General features: G+C 46.4%; 1 protein-coding gene across 1 annotated transcript; it reads right to left on the bottom strand.

Annotated features, from left to right (window-relative positions):
* Positions 1-307: 307 nt before the first annotated feature.
* On the bottom strand, positions 308-24,951 carry FBXL16 (F-box and leucine rich repeat protein 16). Its single transcript, XM_027863246.1, has 6 exons — positions 24,880-24,951; positions 6,308-7,008; positions 4,177-4,685; positions 3,081-3,165; positions 1,987-2,050; positions 308-1,575 (listed from the first exon to the last, which is right to left on the bottom strand). The coding sequence occupies exons 2-6, from the start codon at positions 6,992-6,994 to the stop codon at positions 1,427-1,429; spliced, it is 1,494 nt and encodes a 497-aa protein (XP_027719047.1). The 5' UTR covers positions 6,995-7,008; positions 24,880-24,951; the 3' UTR covers positions 308-1,426.
* Between the last annotated feature and the right edge of the window lie 2,976 nt (positions 24,952-27,927).

Below are 27,927 nucleotides of genomic sequence, written 5' to 3'. Positions count from 1 at the left end.
GCCTTGAACTCTCTGGGCATTACTCTTGCCCTAGGGAACAGAGACCAAGATCAAAGATTCTCTTCAGTACCTTTTGAAACAAAGCTAGCCTTCATTAAGGGTCTATTTCCACTTGACCTCCACCCAGGACTGGGATCCAAAGGGGCTGCTCTGGCCAGAGGTCTAGGGGGAAATGGGATAGAGCTGCCTGAGCTAGGGGGGGTGGGACGGGATTTGTGCATGGGTGAACATGATTGTGGGCAGGCGTGCAGAGCAGGGCACAGAGGGGCATGCACATATGTACCCATGTATGTGTATGTGCTCATAGTCTAAGAAGGGGAAGGGTTCCTTCTCTCTGAAGGACAGGATGAGCCTACCACTTGGGAAACAGCATTCTGGATAGAGGATACAGAAAGTGGGTGGTCATTTCTCTCACCCCACTTCCCCCAGGGTATTATGCCTTCCCTACTCTAGGAACTCAGAGCCTCTGTCCTAATCTATCCCCAATTTCTTCCTTTTATCAACCCCTGAGGGGTCCTGGGGATAGGCTCTGTCCAGCAGCCCTCCATGACAAATGGTACCATGCCCAACACCCGCTGGTTTAGCTGGAAGGCCTGAGGCTTCAGGGTATATGGGGTGTGTGTGTGTGTGTGTGTGTGTGTGTGTATGTTTTAGGGGAGTGTTTAAACTGGGAGAAGAGTTGAAAAGGGCCCTGGGTATGAGCCTCAAGGCTGCTGTCAGAATTTGGGTCTAAAGAAAACTGATGAGTCTGAGCCTGGATTGTGGTGTGTGTGTGTGTGTGTGTGTGTGTGTGTGTGTGTGTGTGTGTGTGTGTGTGTGTACACGTGTAGGTTCAAAAGCAGGAATCTTCTCCTTCCTGCTCTAAATTGTGATCCTATGATTCTCTAGGACCACTAAGGATAGATGCTGTACTACCACATAGGACAGTATCCCAAAGCTGCCTCTGTCCTACCCCAGGTATGTAGGGACAGAAGTAGCTGAGAGCATTAGGAGTAGGAAGGCCGTAGGGGGATGATCAAATTGCTCCTGAGCATCCGGGTAGCGATGTGTGAATGTGGGAAGCAGGGCCCCAGCTCCTGTGACTGCCCAGCCTTCTTAGCCTAGTTAAGAGGAAGGATCAATGTCCATACCTCCCCATTATCACTCCTTCTGCTGGCCTGGACCAGGGTAGCCACCTGCCCTCCCCCTTTCCCCCCTTAGCTATTCCTGGCTTGAGTTAGTTGGCAAATTGACGCAGAGGATGGTGAGGGCAGAGCAATGGGGGAGTGGGGGAAGAGCTAGGCTGGGTCCCTAGGACTCTGAGGTCCTGTGTGGAGTATGACCCAGGTCCCTGTGGGACAATGAAACTGAATGAAGAAGGGAAGAAGCGGAGTGGGGCAAGAGGGGTCAAGTCCCAAGGTGGATGGGGCCAAACCCAGCCTGGCCCCTACTCTATGACCAGGCATCGGGGTAGGTGCTGGGAGAAATACTTGAAGAGCTCGGGGGTGGCTCCAGGGCAGTTGGTCAGTTCCAGCTCTTCCAGTTCCTGCAACTGCACCAGGCCAGAGAGCCCCGTGGTGGTCAGCAGGGGACAGCCTGGAAGCACGAGGAGGGGCAGATGAGAGGCATGGGGCAACAAGTACCCTCTTCAGTTCCCCCACCCTAACCCAGAGCCTGGGCAAATCTAGGGGTTCAAGACTCCCGCGTGCGAGGTCTCTAGGCCTGATCCTTAGGGTATACACCCCAAGAGCTGACCAGTCCCTTGGGACACCTCAGCTTCTAGAGTAGAGGAAGAGAGAGAGGCCCAGAAACACCTCTGTGGAAGTAGGGTAGGAGTGGCTTCCTCATCTTGGCAAGGGGTGGGGGGCATGCCACCTGTTCCCCCTTCCCACTGAGCTGTTGCCGCAGGGTGCAGCTCTGCCCCCCTTCTCTATTGGAGGCCACACACCAGGGAATATGGGCAGGGGGCAGAGAGATGGGGTAAAAGGTGGAGGGGAAAGATCTTACCTGCGAGAGAGAGGAGGCGCAAACTCCTCATGGCCAAGAGGTGTTTCAGCCCAAAGTCCTGCACCTGTGGAGCCAATGGGTTTAGTTAATATTTTCCTTCTTGTATCTCCCTTCCCTCCTGTGTTTAGACAGAGGGGAGAACCCAGCCACTGATAATCCCTCCCCACCACCTCTTTCTGTAAAGTTCTATATTTGGGTTAAAACAAACCGTTTTTCAATGTATTGCTCAGTTTTGTGCAATTTTTTTCTTCTCCTTCTTTTGTTTTCTTTTGTTATAAGGGATGAATCTTTGGGAGGGGGAAATGGAGAGATATAGGGGGAAATCTGGGTGATGTAAAAATGAAAGATTTCAATAAAAATTGATTTTAAAAACAAAAAGAAATCAGATATATAAATATTATGAGATGGAGGTGAGGCTAGACAATACTTATGTCAAAAAGAAGCAGAAGGAATTCTTAGTGGACTCCAAGCTCAGTGAGTAAACAATGTGACCAGGAAACCAAAAAACAGATGAGAACTTAGACTGTATGCGAAATGTCTGCAGCAGGTACAGGCTGGACTCTATAACCATTGAGGTCCCTTCTAACTCTGAGATTCTGGGCATTTGGGTAATCTGGAGAGGTTGGAGAGGTGGAGGAAGAGCCTTCTAAAGTAGGGGTTCTTAACAATTTTGTGTCCTGGACCCCTTTTCCAGAGCCCTGAAATCTATGAACTCTCCTCATAATAATGTTTTTAAATGAATAAAATAAATTACTTAGGATTACGAAGGAAACCAATTGTATTAAAATAAAGATGTATTTTTTCCCTATCCAAGTTCATGAAATCTATCCATGGACTCCTTGGGGTCTGAGGACCCCAGGTAAAAAGTTTCTGTTCTAGCAGTAGCATAGGTTGGGGGTGGGGAGGATAGAGGACTACAAGAAAATCCCTGGAAGGATTTGCTCCAAGGAGGCTACCCCACTGCCTCCTTTGAAAGGCCCTTGACTCTGGGCAGCCAAATTTGGAGGTAGGAAAGGAACTCCAGGTGGGCCTATCCAGGCCTCTCTTACTCTGTACCTTTTTGTAAGGTGGCATGGGGGAAGGGGGACTCCTACCTGACAGCACCATCGTAGGTAGAGGCTTCGGAGTGAAGACATGGTGGACAGGTAGCTGAGCCCAGTGTCTGTGATTCGAACACACCTGTGGGACCAGACCAGAGGGGTATCTGCCTGGGATCAAGGTTAACATAGATGGCTCCTCTTTCTCCGATCTACCTTCCCCAAACTCCATCTATAAAATGGGGGTCCTATTACTTGAACTATATATTTCTCAATGAGTTTTGATAAGCACCATGGAAATATTAACTGTTTTCTTCTTCCTAGGAGCCAGTGCTCTGGCAAGGAAGAGTTTGGGTATGGCTTCAAAGACGCAGTCACTCAAATGAAGAGGAACCCTGTTCCAGGGTCTCCTCATTATATGTTGACAGAGGTCTCCCAGGGAGGTTTGTTAGCATTTCCAATGTGATAGAGTATAAGTGGGAGTCAGGAGACTCAATTCTTGGCTCTGTCCTTCATTAGCTGTGTGTTCCTAGATGAGTCACTTACCCTCCTTGAGCCTCAGTTTCCTTATCTGTAAAATGGTGATAATAATACTTGTATTGCCTACCTCACACAGGGGCTGTTGGTGGAAACACACTTTGTAAACTTAAAAGGATATAGAAATGTAAATTTAAAAAGAAATTATTTCCGCCCCTTTTTATTCACTGCATAGATTCCTGGTCACCAAATCCTCTGTTTAGCTTTCCCTTCAAAGACTGTCAGAAGTTTTCAGGGTCTTATTCCCACCATCCTGGGCTTCCTTTTACTCCTGGAATGACCCTAAGTACCAGAGAGGTTGGAATGTTCAGCCCAGAATAACAAAGGCATTGAAACTCAGAGGGAGGGCAGCTAGATGGCGCAGTAGATAAAGCACTGGCCCTAAAGTCAGGAGGACCTGAGTTCAAATCTGACCTCAGACCAAATGCTTGACACTTACTAGCTGTGTGACCTTGGGCAAGTCACTTAACCCCAACTGCCTTGGAAAAAAAAAAAAAGAAACTCAGAGGGGATGGACACTTGGAATCTGTTGCTGTCCCATGCCTACCTGAGCTCATATATACCCGTGCTATTCTTGCCCTTTCTTTTGGCTCACACCCACCCCCCCTGGGCATACCTGTCGAGCACCAGCTCCTCGAGTTTGTGCAGGTCACAAGCAATATACTCTAGGGCCATGTCAGTAATCCGGGGGCACCAGGACAGGTCGAGGCTGCGGAGCTTTCGTAGGTTCTCGGCCACAAGCTCCACCCCATCATCTGTGACTTTCGAACAGCCAGAGAGACTGAGGGAAGTCAGGTTGGGCAGGCTGTGCACCATGTTGACCACGCCATGGTTGGTGATCTCCCAGCAGGAGTGCAGCCGCAGGGTGTGGGTGGTGTAGCCCTGCTTGGCCGTGAAGTAGGCCAGGGCTGTGTCCGTGACGTGGTACGCTTGCAGGCTCAGCTCAGCCAGGTTGGGCAGCAACTGGGAAATCGCAGCAATGGCATCATCGGCCACATTGATGCAGTCGCTGACGCTCAACGATGTGATTCGGGCATTGAGGCTGGACCACAATCCTGCCTCTGTGAAGTCGTTGCAACCAGACAGCTCCAGGCGAACTACCCCTTGCATCTGCTCTAGCATTACCTGTGAAGGGGCATGGCAGGAAGCACAGTGTTAGGGAGTTCCCTAGTTCTGCCTCCCCATGCCAGGTTCCTTTGGGTCCCCCAGACCTCTCTGACACCTTTCTTCAAAGGACTTAATGCTAATTGAACCGTAACCAGCTTAATCGTGTTAGCCCTTTCAGTCTCTAAAGTTTCTGTGCTATTTAATGTCCTGGGGAAAGATGGCCGGGATCTCTAAATCCAGAGTTTGTACGGGTACCCTCTGCATTAGCCAGTTTCTTGTCATTGTCCCTGGAAACAGCTTGATTTTTGCTCTAGTCCTTTGCTCAGGCTGCACTCCCTGTATGGAATGCTTTTCCTACCTCTCATTTCCCTTCCCCTTCTTCAAAGACCAGCTTGAGTTTTGCTTTCTCAGAGAAGTCCTTCCAAATCACTCCAAGCGACAGTGATTTCTCTTTCTTCATTGAAGCACTCACTGACAACCCTTAACCTATAGTGTTTGGCATTGTTGTTCAACTATCTCCCCACCTAGATTGTGTACTCTCCAAGGGCAGGGACCATGTCTCATATTTCTTCGTATCAACCCCCTAGACTAGCTAGCTATACCTCACCCCAGCACCGTGCCAAGCATCTATTAGGCGCTCAGTGAAGACCATTGGTGGATGAGTGAATTGCTGTGATCCGCTGATGGGACCACTTAACTTTTCTGATGGTATATCTTTTTCCGTTTAATGGCATCAAGGTTTTCATGTAATGATCTTCTTACCTTTCTTCTCTACCCCTGTATCTTCACTTCTTTCCTCTGTTCTCCGCTTTTTCTCTCTCTCCTCTACTTCCCTCCTCTTGCCTGCACTCTTTTTCCTCCCCTTTGCTTTTCTTCCCCTTCTCCTTTTCTCTAGCAAATCAGATCTGCGGCTGTAAGATCTCAGAGAAAAGAGTTTTTCTATTTCATTCCAAACCTCAGTTTTGTCATCTGTAAAATGAGGGCTGTGTTAGGCAGGATGACATAATCAACGGAAAACCAGCCCTGGAGTCAGAAAGACCTGGTCCCCTCTCTGACGCACACTAGCTACGTGACCCTGTTCAAGGCACCTAACTTCTCAATTCCCTAGGCCACTCTCTAAAAAGAGAAATTTCAGAATAGTAGCAGAAGTTCCTTCAAGGGGAGTCCCCTATAGTTAGTATAGGGCCTATGCCAATTAAATCATAGATCCAATTTTTCAAAACGAAGGATTTGGACTAGATGATCCTTAAGGTCCCTTACAGCTCAAAATTCTCTGATTCTGTGAACTTCCCTAGTCCAGAGTCCAGCACCTCCTATCAAGATCATTCAATATCCCATAGCTCTCCCTTTCCACTGTCTACTTCTTTGCTGAGTTCACATGTCCATCCATCTGTAGTGATTCCCTATACCCCAAATCTCACAGCTCTGCCCATCCCCACTCCTGGCTGCGTGTGGGGAGCAGAGAGGGCCCTCTGTTCATCCAGTCTCTTTCTTTCCCTTCTCCAGGCTTCTCCTTGTGATGCCTGATTCTCAGTCCCTCCTGCTGTCCTCTCCTCCTCTCTCCCTCTCAGAGTGCTTTACTCCACCCATCAGAAGGCATAGCATGAACCCTGCCTCACCCATACACCCATAGCCCCTACCTCCAGTCCGGCATCAGTGATAGTAGACCGCTTGAGGCTCATGGACTTGACACCTTTCTTTGACAGGGAGTAGTTGTCAATGAATTCACAAATGTCCAGGTCCGAGACACCAACCAGGCAGAAGCCGTCAAAGCCACGAGTGGCAAAACCCTGCAAGTTCACAAATTCCTTCTCCCCTCCAGGAAGCACATTGTACAGCTCCTTGGCATGCAGGACCGGGGTGAGGCCCACCCAGAACTTGGGTTGGTAGAGCACCCTCCGCCAGGCTTTGCACACCTGGGCCAGCACGCACTTCTCACAGGCTGAGAAGTAGCAGAAGAGGCCATTGAGTATCTTCTCATCCACAGCCAGGGGCTGCCTCTCTGTGGGAGAGGCAGGAGCCTGGCCGGGGTTCTCACCAGAGGACAGTCCAGCTGCAAGGGGCTCGGACGAGGGGCATGGCCCCCCTGCCAAGGCAGCTAAGGAGAGGGGGGACGCCAGGCTGGGCAGGGGTCGTTCAGTGGGCACTGGGAAGGCTGGGCTGGTGAGGGCAGGCACAGGGGGCAGCTGGCAAAGTCGGTTCTTCACAGCTGGGGTCCCTTTGGTGATGCTGGCAGAGCTGAGGCCGTTGGGCTGGCTGGCTAGCTTTACCAGGCCATTCCGGGGCAAGCATGGGGGCTTGGTGTTGCCGTCGCTCTGGTTCGACATCTTCCACGCTTGCTCTGCAGACAGAACAGGAAATAGGGAGAGGCAGGGGTCTGATGAAGGAAGGGAGGAGAGAGGAGCCTCGGTGTAGGCCAGAGAGAGTTGGGGATGCTCAACATCTGTCAGATCTAAGGGTTCTGAGGTAACCTGGGCCTAACATGGGGGATCTCAAATGAGTTGTTTGACAGATTCTCTCTACTCTCACCCCATTTGAAGGAAAGATAAAAATAACAAGATTACAGAGCCTAGAGAAAAGTTGGGTGGTGGTTACCTGGAGAGGATTAAATTAAAGTCTCCAAGTCTCTGGAAGGCACCCAAGGGCAGGCTCGTCCACAAAGAGACAAAGTGCTTGGGGTCCTGGGACTAATGGACTCCAAATAGTGGGACCAGAACTATAGAGAACAGATCCTTTGCACGTCTCCCCAGAATAGTGAACCCTTCCAGAAATGACTAAGGAATGATGACTGGAGGGAAAAGAGCCCTTGGGGGCAACCATCTGGGATCCCAGTTAGGACCACTCAGACTAAATTCATGAATTGGAAGTGTTGCATGTACATGCTATAAGGGGCCACTTGAGGGGGGGGGGGGATGTCCTTCCATAAAGTGTTCCAGAGAAGTCCCCGTCCCAGTTCAATCCAGAGCAGTCCTGCACTTGCCATGAAGATGGCCAATGGAGGTTTCAAATGACCCCTATTCCTCACCCGACCTGAGCTTTCCTTGGCATGGGGGAGGTGGGTGGCTGGGGTGAGGCCCAGAAGGAAGGTATACCGAACCTGAGCTGATCCTGGTATATGGGCTGGGAGAGGGTTTTATTTCAAAGTGAGAGAGCACATCTTGCCAAGAGAGATGATTTACATATGCTGTTCCCTTTCCCCCTCCAAGTGGAACCTTGCTTCAGTCCTATGTCTCCTCCTCCCCAAGGTACTCCACCCCCACTTAGTCCTGGTGACAGGTGGGCTATCCTAAGCCTGATGCGGTATGGGCAGAGTCCTGATCCCTGGAGACTCTGAAATTGGATACAGGAAAACCGAGAGCGGGTTCTTCCCATCTGTCCTTTAGTCTATTCCCTTTCCTGCCTCCCCACCCCCTACCCCTGCCCCAGCCAGTTTTACCTCTGCCAGAAGTCTCCCTCAGATTCTAAATATGAGCTCAAGACTGAGAGACAGGAATCCTGTGGCCAAGTCCAGGCCCCTGCTCTAAAATTTGATGACTATGAACTGGGTGACCAGAGTTCCAGATTCTCTTTATTGTCATTGATTTCTTATCACATGGCTCCTTCAGCCTAGCCCAGCCCTATGCCAGAGCTGGTTTCCAGGAATCAGAGACTACCCCCACTGAGGATACCATCTCAACTCAGACCCAGCTGAATGTTCTAACCTGGGCTGGTAAGGTAAGAATGTCAAACTCATGGGCACAGGCATTCTGTGACTACTTCCTGGTGCAAAATGCCCCCTCTCCTCTTCCCTAAGACAAATCCCAGGGGTAACAACCCATCTTGCTCCCAGTCCCTGAGTCAAGCTTCAAGAAACAACAGTAACCAAATCCTACTCTGAGATAATGGGCCAAGAGAAAGTCAGACTAGGAGAGGGCAGCAGGCCAGGAAGGAATGTTTCTTTCCTGCACTTTTCCAAGGAGGGGTAGTGACAGAAGTCCCTGGAGAGTAGCTTGGCATACTAAGAAATCTGTCAGGCCCCAGCGACCACCTGGAAGCTGTCTCAGTATGGTCAAAGACAGTAAGCGTTCTTGGTGGAAACCCCTCCTCTCGGTTTAGGCCGCCATTTCCCTGCCTGGGGGTGGGGGAGATGACGGACGATGAGTCAAACTAGAGCCAGACTTGGGTATCCACCTTCTTCTCTTGCCACAGCTGATCTCGCCTCCAACCTCAACTTCATCCTCAAGCTCTTGGACACCAAAGTCAATCCAAGCTTAGTTAGCAGTCCCTGGTCTCTGACTCAAGCAGAGATGTGAGACAGCATCAGCAACAGGGAGAGAATCCTCTCCTGAGTGCAAATATCTGAGTCCTTCATACCGTCTCATTTTCTCAAAGAAAATCACCCTGTCCCCCTCCCAGGGCTAGTCACGGTGTAGAAACTGTAAGTAAAACCATGTGAACATCATGAATTAAGAATGATTCTGACTATTCTAAATATAATAAAAAAGATAAATATATTACATTCATTAGGGTTTTGCTAAGTTGCTTCCCTGCCTTTATAGACATGACTCTTCAACGGTTCCTCTTTACCCATCAAGCGAAAGACAAACTCACTGGCATTCAAAACCCTCCACGATCTGGCCCCACCCTACTTTTCCTTATGTTGCTGCTCCCCTACACAATGCTGTCTTAACTAAACTAGACTCCTCTTTGTTCTCTAAACACATTCCATACTTCACTGTCTCCAAGCTTTTGCTTGCACTATTACCTCTACATGGAGTGCCCTAAGGACCTATCAGACTCTGTCTGCCCAAATTCTGCCAATATTTCAAGGCCCAGCCCAAACATTTTCTCTTCCCAGAAGCCTTTTCTGGTCCCACCAAGTGGGAGTAATCTCTCTGTCTTCTTAATTCTCATAGCATTTTATTGTATCTCTTAGTACACACATTACATTCTACCTTGTATTGTAGTTATTTGTGTTCTATTCAATTCAACAAACTTCTATTAAGGGTTTACTATTCATGTTGTGCTTATCTCCCTAGCTAGACTAGACATTTCATGAGGACAGGGACTGTCTTTTCCATTCCAGTAGCCTTTCATGGCATTTAGCACTGGCCTGTACATAAAGGATACATACTAAATATAGGCTGACTGAATGAAACACTCTCTTCACTCACAATTTCCTGGAGAGGAATGGAGGTTATTCCCATTTGGTAATTAGGTAGCTGAAAGCCCAAAAGAAAGTAGAAGGAGTAAACCAAGAGAGGAACTATGATCAAAAACAAGTCTTCTTGTCCATACATGGATATTAGCTAAGATGATGAGCAAAGTTTTGGCCCAAAGAGCTAGGATTGGTGAGATTGGAAGACAGAACTCTGAACCTTCTTTCACTTCTATTCCTTCCCAAGCTGGGAATGCTAAAGCCCAGTTTGTAACTTATTTAGCTCCTCTATGCTTCTGTTTCTTCCTCCATAAATCCTCCTTGGCTATTGAACTCAGAGGGGGTAGTGGGGATTACGCACTTGGTGAGCTGAGGATGAAAGGGGCTGCATAATTAGCTGGCATGATTAGTGCCATGCCTGCTGTGGTCCCATAGCAAATTCCTCTCTGACTCTTACTCTGCAGAGAAGGGCTCTCCTAGCTCCTGCCTCTCATTCTGGCCTTTGATTCTCTAGCTGAGAAGTATTTGCCTAGGGATGGATAGTTCTAATCTGCCAGTGACTCACTCCTATTGCTTAACCTTGACCAGAAGCCCAATACCCCTTTTGGGGCCACATAATCATTTTCCCAGCAACCTCTGGTGCCATCTTTGCAGAGTTAGGCCTTTCAATGGGAAATAAAGAGCTGGTGATGAGAATGGCCTCAGTAACCAAGATCCTGGCCTCCTGCTGACTTTCTCAAGAATAAGAAACTTTTCCTTGTGATTCTTAAATGGCCAGTTATATCTACAGTTTGGAATGATTTCGAACCCATCCAGAGAGACATGGGTATAGAAACTCTGTTTGTTCTTGGGTCAGAGGCTCTTTCAGGAAAATCTAGCTCAAAGCCTCTCCCCCCAAGGGATCTTCTCAGCAGTGCACACTGATCCCTCCCTCCTCTGACCTCAGTGCATATGAGCCTGTTTGACACTTGATTGTAAATTGCTATTATTCTTGAATAGTTTTTTTATGTGTGGGTGAGGCTAGCTTCCCTAAATAGGCTGTAAGTTCCCGGCTTCTCTGTGGCAAGGAGGCTGGCATTTTCTAGTTTCCCTTGACTCCTCCAACAGCAAGAAATACTAAGTAGGAGAAACCTTAACGTCTAAAGACCTGGGTTCAAGGCTCTGTTTTGCCACTTACTGACTGCATGGTCTTAACTCAGTCATTTCCTCAGTTTGGGCCTCTCTCTCTTCATCTGCAAAATGAGTTTGGACTAAATGATCTTTCAGATCCCTTCTTCTTTTAACATTCTATTAATTCTTAAGACATGGGAGTGAGAGGGATGTACAGAATATAGAATTAAAAGGATATCCATATGCTGTTTATAATCACTAAATTGCTACAGTGTTTCCCTGAGTCTCACCCCTCACCAACACTTAGCTGTGGGTATAGTGCCATCTTTTTGGCATAACCCTGTGTCAACAGACAGCAGTTGAGATTTGAGGATCTACAAGCACTTTATAAATCTTTTTTTTTGTTTGGTTGTGTTTTTTTTTGTTTTAGGCAATTGGGGTCAAGTGACTTGCCCAGGGTCACACAGCTAGTAAGTGTCAAGTGTTTGGTCTGAGGCCAGATTTGAACTCAGGTCCTCCTGACTTCAGGGCCGGTGCTCTATCCACTGCACCACCTAGCTGCCCCCAACACTTCATAAATCTTTACAAACCATTTGGGAAGTAAATAGGAAGACATAGATAGCAGGAATAGAAGACTATAGACAGGAAAGATGGTCATGCTAGAGAGCACAGAGGATTTAAAACTTGAAGTTGGACTTTCTCTTCCTCCATGGCCACCTACCACCTGCCATCCCAATTCTTTTTTTTTTTTTAAATAACCTGAAGTCTTGCCAAATCTAGGAATGTGAGACTCTTGCTAAAAATGCCAGCTTTGTACTCCAGGGCTAGGAAGACCATAGGAATTCCATAGCTGTCTCCCTCCTTTTCCCCTTTTTTCTTACATCTCCAAGGGATTGGACATAGTCCAGGACTAGGAGCCTATATGCAGGGTGAGATCCTTGTCCTCTTAACCCTTTTCCCAAATGACAACCTCCTGGGTTCTTTGTGATCCCTGAATCATCTGCAATTGGTTATGTCTAAACAGTATGTACTACCATACTTTCGGCCACTTTGAATGTTCTCTTCCTACTTGAATGAAGCTCATCAAAAGAGGTGGTTTGGTATGGGGAACTGAGTCTAGGAGTCAGAATTGGTTTCCCCTCTTGGCTCTGACACTTGAACCTTGCAACTCAGGGTAAACTACTTCTCCTTTCTGGGTCTCAGTTTCCTTATCTGTAAAACTGTAGGGGAATAATACTTGCGCTATGGATTTCTCCAAAATTTAACACTATTGACCATCCTCTTCTCCTGAATTCTCTCGTCTTCTCTGAGTTTTTATGTACTGTTCTCTAGAGCCTGTAGAGAGTACTGTTCTCTCTCTACTTATCTGACCATTCCTTCCTAGTTTCTTTTGCTGGATCATCCTCCTTCATGTCTTGTCCCCTAACAAAGCTCTGTTCTAGGCTCCCCTTCTTTTCTAGCTCTACTATCTCAATCAGTGACTTCATGAGGTCCCATGGGTTACCTCTATGGAGATAAATCCTAGATCTATATATTCAGCCCTAGTTTCTCTACTGAGCTCTGTTCCTATATCATCAGCTGCCTATTGGATATTTTGAACCGTATACTCTACAGACTTCTCAAATTTAACATGTCCACCTTGGGCAAGTCACTTAACCTCAACTGCCTAGCAAAAAACAAAAAACAAAAACAAACAAATAAAAAAAAACTTAACATGTCCACAACAGAATTCATTATCTTTTCCCCAAAACCCATCCTTCTTCTGAATTTCTGTATTTTTGTCAAATACGTCACCATCCTTCCAGTCAACCCAGTTTCAAAAGATTTAGTGACATTCTCAACTTCTCATTCTCACTCCATGTAGCCAAATCTGTGGAGGAAGCTCCCACACAACAACTAAAGTCCTGGATGTTTTGAACCATATATCCTACAGACATGTCAAGATCAACATATCTAAAACATAACTCATTATATTTCCTCCCAAACCAACCCTCTTCTGAACATCCCTATTTCTGTCAAAGATGCAACCATCCTTCTAGTCATCCAGCTTTGAAAACTCATTGTCATCCTCAACTCCTCCTACTTCCTCATCCATACATACCCAATCCATAGCTAACTCTTGCTGTTTCCACCTTCATACCTCCACAACATCTCTAGCATTTGTACCTTTCTCTCCCACCACTCTGCCACTACCCTATTTCAGGTCCTCATCACCTCTCTCCTGGCCAATTGCTAATTGATCTCCACCCTTCACGTCTTGCCCTAACATCTAATCCATCCTCCACTTAGCTAACAGAGTGATTTTCCTAAGGTTAGAGTATGAGCATATCACTCCCCTACTCAAACTCCAGTAGCTCCATATTACCTCTATAATCAAACATAAACTACTCTTTTTTCATTTAAATTCTTTCACAAACTGGCCCCAAAATATATTTTCCAGTCTACCTTAAACCCATTCATGCACTCTGTGGTCTCAGAAGATCAAACTGGCTGTTTCACTCTTCTTCACATGACACTCCATCCCCCATTTCCATACTTTGCACTGTCTGTCTCCTATGCCTGGAACATTATCTCTTTACTTCTACCCCTTAGAAACTCTAGCATCTTTCAATATTCAGCTGAATGGCCACCTTCTACAGGAGATATTTCCTGATCAATCCAGCTGCTAGTGCCCTCAATAAATTTTAATCTATTTTGCATGCATTCATATATGTATATATTGCATCCCATATATGTGTATATATACAATATGTATATATACAAAATCATATGTGCATATGTATACATACACATATATATGTATATGTGTGTGTGCATGTGTATATATGTATATATGGATCAAGGGGAGGGAGTATTTCACTTTTGTCTTTGTATCCCAGCATGAAAAATTTTCCTGGCATATAGTAGGCACTTAATAAATGCTTGGTGATTGATTGATAGGGACAACAGAGGGTTGTTGTGAGGAAAATATTTAGAAAACCACGAAGTGATACAGATATGTGAGTTGTTAACATTATCACTATCATTTGAGAATGGTAGAAGGAGTGCTGGACTTAAAGTTAGTAAAATCTGAGTTAAAATCCTGTCACCATGGGCAAACTTAAGCTTTCTGAATCTTAGGAAACCAAGGCTACACATCATAGGTGGATTTTGATCTGAACCTATGGAGGGAGTTCCCACAGTAGAACCAAATTCTGGGTTTCGACATGTTGACATATTATTTAATGATGCCTAATAACAGCATATTAGATAGAGCACTAAACCAAAGACTTGGGTTCAAATCAAGCTTTACCACTTGCTAGCTGGATGAACTCAGTTCCTTCATCTATAAAATAAAGGGAGTGAATTAAATTACCTCTAGATTCCCTTCCAAATTTAATATTCTATGATTCTGTGAATTACTTTTTAATATCATTTTATGTTCATTTAACAGTTTCCACCAATGTCTGATTAGATGAAGATAGTAGTAAACATGCAGTCAGTAAACAGCACATGTGCAGTCAGGATTTCAGTTCTCAGAAGTGTAGCATGCTAAAAAGAGCACTAGATTTAGAGTCAGGATTCAAATCCTGACCCTAATGCTTACTAGCTGTGTGGCCATGAGAAAGTTGCTTAACCTCTCTGAATCTCATTATCCTAAACTATAAAATGGGTGTAATAATATCTTTAAATATTATTAGGATTATTTACAAATTATTATTAGGGAAAGAAGTGAAATAATGCCCCAGGGCTAACTCCCAGAGGCCAAATTGAGATTCTTTCTGCAATGTCATAGATTCAGACTTTTTTTTTCTTGGAATATTCATGTATTGTTTCATCTTTTCAAAATGGCCATTCCTCATCATAGAGAAAGTGAAGATAGGCAATATGGTACAGTAGAAACAGTGCTGGATTTGGAGACAACAGGTCCCATGTTCAAATACCACTTCCACCACCAGATCACCTGTGTGATTTTGGGCAAATGACTTAACCTCCTTAGGTCTAGTTTCCTCATCTTATAGTAAGGGACTTAGACTAGATTGCCTCCAAAGGACTTCATAGTAGTAACTTTATGATCCTATGACCTCAGTGTTGGCATTAGTCAAATATCCAGCTATATTACCATCTCAAGACAACAGTCTTACAGAAAGACTTCCTAAATATTGGAAGGGCCTGTACGTTGGTGAGCACGTGGATTTACCAGAATCTCTGACTCTTCTCCCCTACAACTATGTGCCCTAATAAATTTTTCATCACCCTTCTCAAACTCCTATATAGGTCCTCCTTACTGAAAATACTGTTCCTAGCCTTTCACATTCACAGATCTTGCTATGTGTTCCCAACCTACTATTACTTTCCTCAACCCTTGGACTTCTCTGGGTTCCCAAATGTCCACTGCCAAACCTGTCACCATGGCTGAGAGAGAGCATGTAAAGAGAGCCTCACTGCTTATAGCACCATGGACAGCAACACAGGGACAGTGGCGCATGGAGCTCGAAGGGCCTGGGGCCAGCACCTTGGAGAGCATCCCAGAGAGGGGCGGCAGAAGCCACAGAACCAAAACAATTTGAAATTCAATCTCAGCAGGGAAAGGACTCCAGGAGTAGAGATAAAGCAGCTCAGGTGGAACTTGGGAGGGGAAGGGAGTAAAAGCCCAATAGAAAACCAAAAGGAAATAATCCTGGAGGCTTGAAGATTTCGAAGATTTTAAATTCTTTGAACAAAGAGGGACTTTTACACTCACACTCGGTATTAAACAATGTAGCATAGTGGCAGGAGCACTGAACTTGGAATCAGAGATGACTTGGTTCAGGTCCTAGCTTTCACATTTAGTATCTGGGTGACCATGGGCAAATCACTTCATTTTTCTATTCCTGTTTCCTTATCTTCAAAATGGGGGATAATGATACTAACATGAATTGCTGTGGAGAAGTTGCTAAATAAATGTAAGCTTTTTTTTTAAGAGCTAGAGGAGACCCTAGAGATTGCCCAATCATTCTGATTTACATATAAGGAAATTCAGTCTCAGAGAGCTGAAATTACTTGCCCAAGGCCATAGAGCCTTTTGGTTTCACCATGGATGTAGTTCTACATATGTATTAGTTTGGATGCATATCTCTTCTATGACTACTACAAATCACAAAATGTCATATGAACATACATTTGTACACACACACACACACACACACACACACACTCAACACACTGATCGAGCTAGACAAATGGTTTCTTCTTGTGGAAAAACAACAACAAATATTCCAAAACCTGGAGGACATTGGCTAAGGCTGACTGTGGAAGAATACAGAGCAACCTCTTGCCAGAGTCCTGGGGTTCAAGCTGCCCCCACATTTGCTGTCTCTTCCAGGAGACATTCTAACCCCCTGCTCTGGGTGTCAAACCTCCTTCCCGAGCCTATGATAGTGAAGAGCCCTCCTGTCCTCAGCATTGGGTTGCCCCGTGCTGTTTTCCCATCTTGATTTCATTCTGCTAGCCTCGGTCTGGTTACTCCACATGCTACCAGCTCTTTAAACGGCATGGGCCCATGGATTCTCAACAAACTGCATCAGACAATGGGGAACAGAAAGGGACAGTTCCTGAGACTGCAGAGCAACTCTGAGGTGTAGTACAGTGAGTGGGGACAGTTTGGGATGTGTTTGTGCCTATGTGTCTATGTGTAGGGGGAATGTAGGTATTTGATACTTCCTGGTTATACAACTGCTCTACTGTCAGACTCTAGACAAGTGACTGTCCCTTCTTTGTCTAAGTTGGCCTATTTGCTACCTTTTAATCCCTCCCCCCTTCCCATTTATTAGAATGAAATAAACTTTTAGGAAGAAGACTGTGGAAATAAATATCTAGGGGCTGAGGGAAGATGTAATTGCTACTTGAGGGCTGAGAATAAAACCATTCTAGAATGATAGGGGTGGACTATGAAGTCCCTTATTGTGAAGAGGTCTAGAGGAGGGGAAGTGACTTGCCCAAGATCACACAGTGAGTCAGTGTCTTAGTAAGCACATGTTGACCCTCCGAAGAGGCAGCTGGGTGGTATAGTGGGTCATCATCAAGCATTATGATCATCATAGTCAAGAATCTAACTATTCCTGGCACTGAATTAGGTGTTGCCATAAAGCACTAACTTTATCTGGCAAGGTAGATACATCTATCTCATTCTGATTTCTTTTTTCTTTTCCCCTAACTCATTTTTCTTGACTCTTGTATTCAGAGGCAGGATGATAATGATAACAACAACAAAAACCAACAACTAGCATTTGCAGAGGGCTTTAAGGTTTGTAAAATCCTTTAAAAATATGATTGTATTTGATCCTCACAACAATCCTGTGAGGCAGGTACTCTTATTATCCCCATTTTACTGATGAGGAAACTGAACCTAAGAGAGGTTAGGTGATCTGCCCAGGGTCACACAATTAAAAAGTATCTGAAATAGGATTTGAATTCGGGTCTTCCTAACTCCAACTCCAGTTCTCTATCCATTGCACCACCAGGAAAGATCATAAACTGAGAGTAAACCCAAAGTGTCAGTTAATTCCTCCCCCCAAAAAAAATCTCTCACCTTTTGCATTTATGTAATGCTTTAAAGTTTACTAAACTTTTTCCCTACAAAAACTTTGAAAGGCATTTGACACCATTTGACAGATGAAGAAATTGAGGCTAAAAAAAAAGTAACTTGTTCAAAATCAAACAACTAGTAAGTAGCCAAACTAGTACTTAAACCCAAGTCACTTGATTCTAAATTCAATGTTCAAACAGCATGACATGAACAGAAGTACTGTGAAACCACCATGGGGAGCAAACCACTGATCTTAGGGTTCTGTGCCTTTTAAGCACATTGGTCTAAGATCCACAGCATGTGGACAGAGGAGTCTCCATGAATCTTTACTCTGGAGCTTATATCAAGAGAAAGAAATTTTCAAGACATCCAGAACCTGGACAATTTCTTGCTCCATTGCTCAGTCTGCTGTGCCTCTGTTTCCTGGGGGGTAACATGCAAATAATAATTCTTTGTACACTATAGGGAAGATTCTAAGAGTGGTACAAGGACAAGTTACAGATGGGTGTGAGGATATCCACTTAACTTCCTATCACTGCTTTTCTCACAAACCATGAGGGTAGGAGTATTGGCAACTTATAGTCCCTCTGCAACCCAAGATTGGGCATTGAGGGGAGTGATGTCCAGACTACAATAAGTTTCTGCTCTCTACATGAATGCCTGAAATGAAATAAGAGCTGGGGTCCCTAGACCCTTGTTCTATGTATGTATGTATGTATGTATGTATGTATGTGTGAATATATACACCATACATGTGTGTGTGTATATGTGTATATACACATATTATATCTATATCTATATATCCTATCTCCCAGTTCACTCATGGACTCTTTTAAGGAGCCATGCTCACCTCTGCCTTGCCTCACCTGTTGGTTGTGATTTCCCAACATCAGGTTTCTCAGGATCTGAGGGTAAAGTGTGCTCAGAGAAGAGACTTAGCTCTTAAGACCCTTCCTAGGGCAGCAATGGATGTGTCTCACCCAGATGCCTAAGAGATAGCTCAGTAAATGACATTTATAAAGCTACCTGAAGCTACTCCCAACCCTTTAACCTCTGAGAATCTCAGAACACTCTACATATTTCTGTTATTCTCCCCATTGAGAAAGGCAATATTGATGAACTGGGATACTGGGATTTTGCTGGCCTGTTGGGTTGGATGGAGAGGACTCTAAAGGGTAACTCAGAAAGGAGGCCAATCCAATGAAAAAGGCCCCCATTTGGGAGACCCTTCCCTATGACAGAACTAATCTAGGGCAGTGGAAGGATGCTGTGAAAGCTGTAGCTATTTGAGGAACAGCAAGTTCAGGTAAGGGATGCAGTAGCTGTTAGAGGGATGTTACAAATGTTAGCAGGGTGGCACCAGAGTGGTAAGGACATTGCAAATGTTAAAGGGATGATATACCAACGGGAGGCACATTATATATTATATGTTAAATGACTGCCATATCTATGAGATAGATATTAGAGCTATTAGAGGGATAGTATTATTGTGAGAAAGATATTACAGATAATAATGAGAGCTAGCATTTACATAGCACTTCAAAGTGTGCAAAGCACTTTAATAAAAATAATAATAACAGCTAACAATTATATAGCATTTACTATGTGCCAGGTTCTGTACTAAGTGCTTTGCAATTATTGTCTCATTAGATCCTCACAACAATCCTGGGAGGTAGGTGTGAAACTGAAACAGAGGTCAAATGACTTTCCCAGGGTCACATAGCTAGTAAGTGTTTAAAGTAGAATTTGAATTCAGGTCTTCCTGATTTCAAGTCAGTGCCCCATCCACTATACCACCTACCAGGGTAAAAAGTCACTAGAAGATGCATGCTAAGTGACCGCTCTACTATTTGAGCTACTTTAGAGGGATGGTCCAGCAGTGAAAAAGATGTTATAGAAGTTAGAGTAATAGTACAGTGTAAGAGATAATTACAGATGTTAATGAGATGATGGTATACCAGTGTGAAGGTTGGTATAGCTAAGTGAGGGAGGTACAGTGACCTGTTAGAAGGGTAGTATGTTTGGGTGAGAAATTATAGTCAAAGTTCTACAGCCAGTGGTCCAGGAGTGTCTCTGCTTCTAGGAGAAGGTGGGACTAGAGATTGCCAGATTGCTCAGGGAATGATGATGACACTTGCCCTTTTTTTCTACTAAGAAATTCCCCCTTCAGAAATGTGGTACTGACTAACTCCACCATTACCATTTCTCAAGATGGGCCTTGACCACCAACTAGCTACATGCTTGCATTTCTCTTGGCCTTTCCTCCAGGAACTTGAGCCTATAAAGGTTGTCAGGGCTGGCCTCTCTGAGGAGCCCCAGACAAGGCCCACAGGTAGAAAAGTAAGGATTGAGCCTTAGCTATGTCTCTAAAGGCTGCAGGCCCTGGAACCCAGACCCTTTCTCCTAGATAGACAATCCCCTAACAGGAAGATGCTAAGTTCTGTCTATTGTCTTTCCTTCTGCATTGACATCATTCATATCCTCTCTGTTGGGACACAGAAGGTATTCAGGCAGGACATGTACATCTTCCCTCTTGCCATACTCTTGTATTATTCCTTTCCTATGAACTCTTTAGACCGCAAATCTAGTCTTGTTAGTACTAGGTACTGGGGTTGCTCTTCTATAAGTTACTGATTTCTCTGGGCTCTGACCCTACTTTCACAACCTCCCCTCTCATTTCCTTATTTTGTCCCACATGCTGACAAGCTATTAGGCTCCGTATGGAAGGACATCTTTCTCTAAATACCTAAAAGCTTTTTCTCTAACCCTCTTCCTTTGTAGCTTCTTCCCAAAACCTCCTTCCAATTCACTTGATCCCTTCCTCTCCTCCTTTCTGATTTTCTCATCTTTTCCCTTTGTCTTTGAGGAAGTCTTGCCTGAATTAGTATGTAAAGTGCTTTGCATACCTTCAGAGGAGTGCTGATAAAGATGGGACAAACTTCTATCAGTTAGTTCCCTCTCTCTCTGCTGACTTCTTTTTCAGCCCACTCTCATTTCCAACTCTCCTCCAAAGTTTCTTTGATGAGGTTACTTTCAACAAATCTTTTTTCTCTCTGCAGGGCCCTGAAGCTTGGGCAGAACTTTGCCTCATAGGGTAGGGTTGAGAGGGTGTGGGTGACTAGGGGAGCTTACATCAATCTTCAACTCCCACATGGTGGGAATAAGATGGCAGCGGATGAAAAGAAGGGGCACCCAGGATGCTGAGAGAAAAATTGTGGGGGCAACTTCCTCCTCAGCTGAGAAACTTTCACTGACAAAATCCATGACTAAAGCACATTAAAATTCCTTCCATTTTACAGATGTCATAACAGCAGAGCTCTCTTCTCGCCCCCAGCTCAGAAATATTCTCAGGGGGCTATAGTCTCCCCACCTGCATGCCAGGGACTCTTGGGAAAGAGTAAGCTTCACCATAATGTCTTGAGTATTGATTGAGACCCTACATTAATGCTCCAGGCCAAAGAGTAAATCATACATGTCAACAAGGAGAAAGCACTGCTACCATGTGCCTATTTTGAAAGTGGGAAGAAACTAAAGTCAGACTCTGGTCTCAGGGTTGGGGTGAGGGTGGGGTGGGGGACTGGCTTCTCTGTTATTCCAGCCCCTGATAGCTCCTAGGGATGCTACCCACACACCAATGGGGAGTCTGTCTGAATACCTGGGTCGTTTGATAGCTTCTAATGCAATGGCATGGGAGAAAGATAGAAAAGAGGGGCCTTGGCCTTTGCCAGAGACAATACAACAGGAATGAAGGCCATTGGATCATGACTGTAATAAAGTTCCCTGACCTAAGACTCCTTGGGGGGTAGTAATAAAAGGAGGACAGAGTTCCTTAGTTCTCTTTTACAGAGCCATCTTCTGAATGCCTTCTACTCTGAAACCCTTTCTCTCTAAAGCTCCCTTTTAAAGGTTCTTTTAAACTTAACTCTCATCCAAGACTACCATTGCTCCTCCTCACTAAAGGTTAGACCCAACACTCTCTCTAACACAGAAAAGATTTTTTAGATGGGATAGGTTAGGGCTGTCCTGAGCAATTATTGGCCTTTCTCTCTTTGGCTGATGATGAATTCTGCCCCCCTTCTCTCTCTCTTTTCTGAGGGTTGTGCTGAACCCATGACTCCTAATGAACCAGAGCTTCCAAGGCTCTAGCCTGGTCGTCTCCTCAAGTCTCTGCTCATAACCCTTGTAAAATACTTCTTTTCTTATATTGCATCTCTCAAGCAGGCTGCAAGCTTGTTGAAGGCGGGGACTGTCTTGCTTTTGCATTTTCATTCTCAGCACCTAACACAGTGTCTGTCACATAGCAGATATTTAATAAATGCTTGTTGATGGATTGATCAGTCGGTCCTGGGGTTAATAGTTAGGCCTTTTCCATAACCCCTTTGTATCACCATGAGGAATCAGGAATGGAATGGATGATTTTATAGGAGAGATTTGGGCAGAGATCACGTTAACTGTGGCATTTTGACATGTGAATCTTGGCATGAAAATTCCCCTTCCTGAGCCAAGGGCAGTGGGTACTTGCTGAAGCAGGGAAATAGGTTCCAATGCTTATTGGAACTAAGTCTATGATGGGATCCATTTCAATACAATTCAATTAAAAATTACTGAATACCTACTGTGTGCATCATACTGTCCTAGATTTATGGTAGTTACAAAGTTTAGATAAGATATGATCCTAATCCTCATGGAGCTTCCAGGGGGATTTGTCACATAGTCATAATAGGTAATACTACATTATAAGTGCATAAGAGAGGTACAAAACAAGTGAGATCTAAGGAGGAAAGTATTGTTATTGATGGGGCACAGAAGGAGGAACCAAGGAGGAAGCAGATCACAGATTTTGGCTTGGAAGGCACCTAGAAACTATCTAGTCCAACCCCATCATTTTACGGATGAGGAAACTAAGGCTCAGAGAGATGTGGTCATTTGTCCATAGTCATACAACTCATAAACGTCAAAGAGGTGATTTGAATCCAGGCCTTCCAGACTCCAAATCTAGCACTGTATATATCATGCTGTCCAGTAAAGCTTCCTAGAGAAAGCATGTAGCTCAGTGGGCAGAGTTAGCTAAGTAGATCAGTGGGTAGAAAATGCTGGGCCTGCAGGGAGTCAGGAAGATCTGAGTTAAAATCCAGCTTTAGATATTTACTAGCTGTGTGACCCTACACCAATTACTCAATCTGCCTCAGTTTCCTCAACTGTAAAATGGGGATAATAATAGCACCTACCTGCCAGGGTTGTTGTGAGGATCAAATGTGTTTAGCACAGTGCCTGGCACAAAGTTAAGTGCTTAATAAAATGCCTGTTTCCTTTCTTTCCAAGTTGGACTTTAAAAGATGAAAAGGAATTCAACGGGGTATAATGCCTAGGGAGGGCCAGGCACCTCTTAAGGAAACATACGCTTTCTTTCAAGCTACAGGCATCCTAGAAGGCTATGACAACAAGAAGAGCATTATAGGAGAAGTTCCAGTGTGAATCCTTGATCAACCTGCTCTTGGTACCCAGGGTCAAAATCCTGCAAAAAATATAAGAATTGATTCCTGTTTCTTCCAGCCCTTCCTTTCTTCCTCCTCACAGTAGGCTGGCATTGCCTGGGCAACCATTTACCCCAGAAAAGTGCAAACACTCAGTCTTTAGGAAGGGAGCACCCATTTTCCTTGCCCTTTCTCAACTCTGTTTTTCCCCCCTCCTTCCTATTCCTCCTAGAACTCTGGTCTCCCATCCAGAACTTTTGTCTTCCTAGAGCTGTATGTTTCTCAACTTTCCCCTGGACCTAGGCACGTATCACACAACTCCGTTTTCAGTGTCCTGCTGACCTTCTCTTATTGAACCTATGGCTGGAGTGGTATGTACTCTCAGAGAGCACCTATGGCAACCTCACGTCAGCAGGCAGGCTATGGGAAAGAGCTAAATCAGATGACAGGGCTGCATAACCAGGAAACTTGGGATGATTTATATTTAGGGTGGAAGAAATCGAATGGCCTTAGCTGACCCCGTTCATTTATGTGGGGCAGTAGGAGTGTGGAGGGCAGGCCTTGTATAGAAGGGCCAAGGGAAAATATGGAAGGGAGAGGAGCAGAGGAGAGCCTGGTGAAGGAGCAAGCTCTCTTTTTCTCTGCTGGAGTTGTTTGTGATGAGAGTTATAGGCTTTCTCTGCACAAGCAAGCCTCCATCTTCCCTGGCTAACAGGGAACAAAACTGGCAAAGGGGCATGCAAGGAACAGGGTGGGGGAAGTGAAGGAGGAGACAGCAACTGGGACAAGGGCTGGGAGCTCTAGGTGGTGGATTGAAGATTGTCTTATCTGTCAGTCCTCAGACCTGAAGAGGACATAGCACAGGTTTCTCAGAGCATGAGAGCTCCATCCAGTTTCCTAGTCTCTGTCCTCCAGCTAAGCACTCAGACCAGGCCTTAGTCCCCTCTGAGCAGGCCTCAGGGATGTCAAACTCAGTTCTCCCTAAACCTCTCACCCTCTCATCATTTTCCAATACAACCCCCAATGCCTGTCACCCCAAATGATCTTCCCTTTCAAACTCTATAATCTTGTTTTTCATGAATTAGAGAACTGTTTCCCACCCATACCCCAAACCAGCAGGCTCCAATTTTCTGAGGGAATAGAAGTAATCAATCACCCTAAAACACAAAATCCACTTTTCACTGTCTCTGAGTTTAATTGTATCTACCAACTATCACATTAGTACACTCCAGAAGATAGACAGCTCATCAGGCCATGGTGGGGAGGGGGGAGGGGAGGGAGGAATGGGGTAAGGAAATGCAGCCTGGAGTGCCTTCGCCCACTGTATGGATGGTAGGAGAGGGAAGAGAGCTGGGCATTTGCAATTCTGCACCTCCATCCTGGCCCTCTACATTTCCCATCAATTGGCTATAGTGGGTTTGGCCCGCAACTACATTTCCTGGGCTAGTAGCCCCTACAGTGCTCCTGGAAGTGAGTTTCCACAGATTGGAGAGGAATATAAATCAAGATTCGAGATGGCTTAGGGGGTGGGGTGGGCAGGGAGGAGTGAGACGTCAAGAAATAAACAAGCCTTAACTAGGTTGATGGTTTCCCCCTTTATGCAGAACGAGGGGCCAAAGAACACCAACTCCTCAAAGCAGGGCCAAAGAAGGGAGGGATACCTGCCTGGTAGCATCTGGTTGTCTCTGGTCTCATTGCCAGAGCCTGTCTGCATGGGCAGACTGGAAATGAGTGGGGCAAGGAAGGAGTGTTTGCCATTACATAAGCCCATCTCGTTGCTGCCCCGGTACTCAGAGAGGGCTGTAATTAAGCACCGTGCCTCCTCCCTCCTTCTCATTGTAACCGCACACAGCCCCTCTGGGTGGGATGTCTCCTCTAGACATCAATGCAACCTGGCACCGGGGGCTTTGTGCCGCGAAGGATCTGGCGAGAAACAGCCCTTACCTCACGCGCCGGCTCCGGGCTCATGCCATGCTGTCCGCAGGGAGTCTTCCCTTCATGTGGAGATGAGCATGAAAGCGAGAAGGAGAAAAATATCGTGGTGGGGGGGAGGGGGGGAGGAGGAGGAGAGGGATACAGCCAGACGACCCCCCTTGTCTCTGGCAGTCCTGGGGTCAGCCCCAGTCCGAGGAAGGCCGATTTCCCCTCCTCTCTTGCTTCTAAGGCAGCAGCTGAGCTCCCTGGTTCGGATCAGAATTTGCTGTTTTGAGCTCTCCCCACCCTGGGGGAAAGGCTGGAGGTTCGTCCCAAAAATAAATAAAGCCGTTTTGCAGGGAGCAAAATGTGTTTCCTCCCTCTCCTCCCCAGCAAACAGCAAGCTGGGATCCAGAGAGCACAGGATGAGAGATGCAAGCTGTCTCTATTCCCCCCCCCACCACACACTCACACACACACACACACACACACACACACACACATACACACACACTCACTCACTCACTCGCTCCCTCGCACGCACACACACACACTCACACACGCACACATGGTGTCGTAAACCAATCCCAGTTAAAGAGACACAGCCATTATTATCAATAATGCATAAGGCCACGAGAGCTGACTTGGGTCCCCCCGCCGGGAGTCTCCACAGGAGTGGCCTCTCCCTGGGACAGACAATAGGGGTGCTGAAACTTCTCAGCTTTCCACAGCCAGAAGTCAGGGGTTGGTTGTACTTGTACATATGAACACACATGTATGTTTGTAAATATGTATATGGGTTCACGCGTGCATATTCTTGCGCTTAGGCTCAGCACACAGACCAGCGTGAAATTTATTTACACCTACGTGTTCACACTCTAACAACTCGGATGTGAGCATATGTAGATGTACATGCTTGTATACATATCGATGCACATGTATGTATATGCATAAAACTTAGCACCGAATGGGACATGTATATAGGCCATAACAATAACAAACACACATGCACTTAGCAGGAGAGGAGGGGCCGGGCCCCTTGTAGGATGTGGGTGTTCCTGTTGGAAAGGGGTGGGGTTTGCCCCTGAAGAATTGGGGTTGACTGATGAGCCGGGAGCCCCGGGGTTTAGGTGGATGAAAGGTTTCACTATTTGGGGCGGGAGTGTGGCGCCTCTCCTGGATTCTGACAGCCCTCTTCCCTGGGTCCATGACGGGGGCTGGATTGGGTTCTAGGACGAGGAGGGTTTGCGTCCTCCCAGGATCTGTTTTGTGAGGTTTGGGGACCCACGCCCCTCCGGGACCGGCCTCCCCGGCAACTGGAGTCCAGTTTGGTAGGGGAGGAGGGGGAGTGAGGATTCTGAACTCTGCCTCCAGACAGGAGGGGAGCACCAGGTGCCACTACGGCCCAAGGTCCCTGGAGCTCCAAGGGGAGGGAGAAGAGGAGGGGAGAGGAGGGGACAGAGAGGGGCGGGCTCTGAGGTCACAGCCACCGCGGCTGCGCCCCCCAGCCCCCTACTCTTCCCCGCCCCCACGCCCCATTCAGGCCCCTCCCAGGCCCCGCCCCCCTTGGGTTTAGCAGGCTGGTCAGGTTCCTCTCCTAGATGGTGCGCACCGTGGGGGGACTGGAGGCGGGGGAGGACAAGGACTGCGGGCTCGAAATAGCAACCTTGCCTTCTTTTCGCTGGGCCCCGGACCTCGCGCAGCCCGTGGGCAGCGGGCCCTCGCGCACGCACGTGCGCGACTCAGCCCAAGGCGCCTCCCCCCACCTCCCAGCCCCCACGGCCGCTCCTCCTCCGGTCTGTTCCTTTGCCGCTGCGCCGCTGCCCCCGCGCTCGGACTCCTCCGCGCGCGCGCCCTGCCCCCGACCCCCTCCCTCCCAGTTAGAAGGGCTTGAGCTGGAGTGGGGGTACCGCGGAGGCCGTAGGAGGAGGGGGACATATAAATAACCTCATCCAGGCCAACCCCCGTCACTTGAGCGCTGAGGAACCTAGAGAGATGGGACGGGAGAGGTGACTTGCCCAGGGTCTCACTGCTGGTTAATGATTACCCTACTTAGCCTCTTTCCTCCCAGCCCACCCTCCTCCGCACGGAAGCCAAATGTTTATGCCTAAGGCGCAAGTCCGAGCTGGTCTGCTCAAGAACTTTCCTTGGCTCCCTAGGGCCTCTAGGCTAAAATAAAAACTTATGTTGGGCATTTAAGTCCCTTCACGATCCGGCTCAAATCCGTTTTTCCAGACTGATTTCACATTACTGCCCTTCAGGCACTCTGCTTTCTAACCAAGCTGGCCTATCTGATGTTCCCCACGCTGGACGTTCCATCTTCCCGTTCTTACCCTGTTCTAGGCACGCGCTCTGCCTGCCTTTCCAACCTCTCCTTATCCAGCCTCTTGGAATCCACCGCTTTCCTGAAGGCGCAGTTCAAAAGCCGTCTCAATTTAATGCTCTCCGCTCTCTTGAAGTTAGTTGGTCTTTATTTTGAATTTGCATATCTGTAGACTTGGTGTTTTCCCCCCTAGTAGAATGTAAGCTACTTGAGGGCAGGAACTTTTTCAGTTTTGGCTTTGGATTCCTGGTAACAGTGCCTGGCATACAGTAGGAACTTAATAAATGCTTGCTGGAATTAACTGAATGGCGCAGTCAGTACTTTAAATAGTCACCTAGTTCTGAGAAGGGAGGTGGGAGGGTGGTATGGATGATTAGTAGGAGGGGCAGTACCAGGGTTGAGCTGAGCCTCCCTGCTGCCCTGACTCTTCCTCACTGTTGTACCATCGTGTGTCACGGTGGGACAAGCTCCATGTCTGTAGGCTTCCAGAATCAGGAAGACCTTGTTTTTTCTTTAATACCTTCCAATGAGATGATAAGCTGAAGTAGGAGCTTTGGGAACAAAGCTCCCTGTATCACAGTAGTCTGTGAGGAGACAGAAAAGCCGCAGGGCCTTACTGCCGGGGGATAATTGTGAGGAACAGTCACTTTCTATGTGGAGGCCCATATTACAGAGCCGTATAGGTCCTATCCTTTGCTGAGACCTAGGGACAGGTGTATCCTATGTCTCCCTGCAATAAGATAGAATTCCTTGTC

Source organism: Vombatus ursinus, unplaced genomic scaffold (assembly GCF_900497805.2).
Source record: "Vombatus ursinus unplaced genomic scaffold, bare-nosed wombat genome assembly UNPS02014770.1, whole genome shotgun sequence".
Classification (NCBI taxonomy): Eukaryota; Metazoa; Chordata; class Mammalia; order Diprotodontia; family Vombatidae; genus Vombatus; species Vombatus ursinus.
The sequence above is the reverse complement of the archived record's forward strand: the minus strand, read 5'-3'. Positions and strand labels throughout refer to the sequence as shown.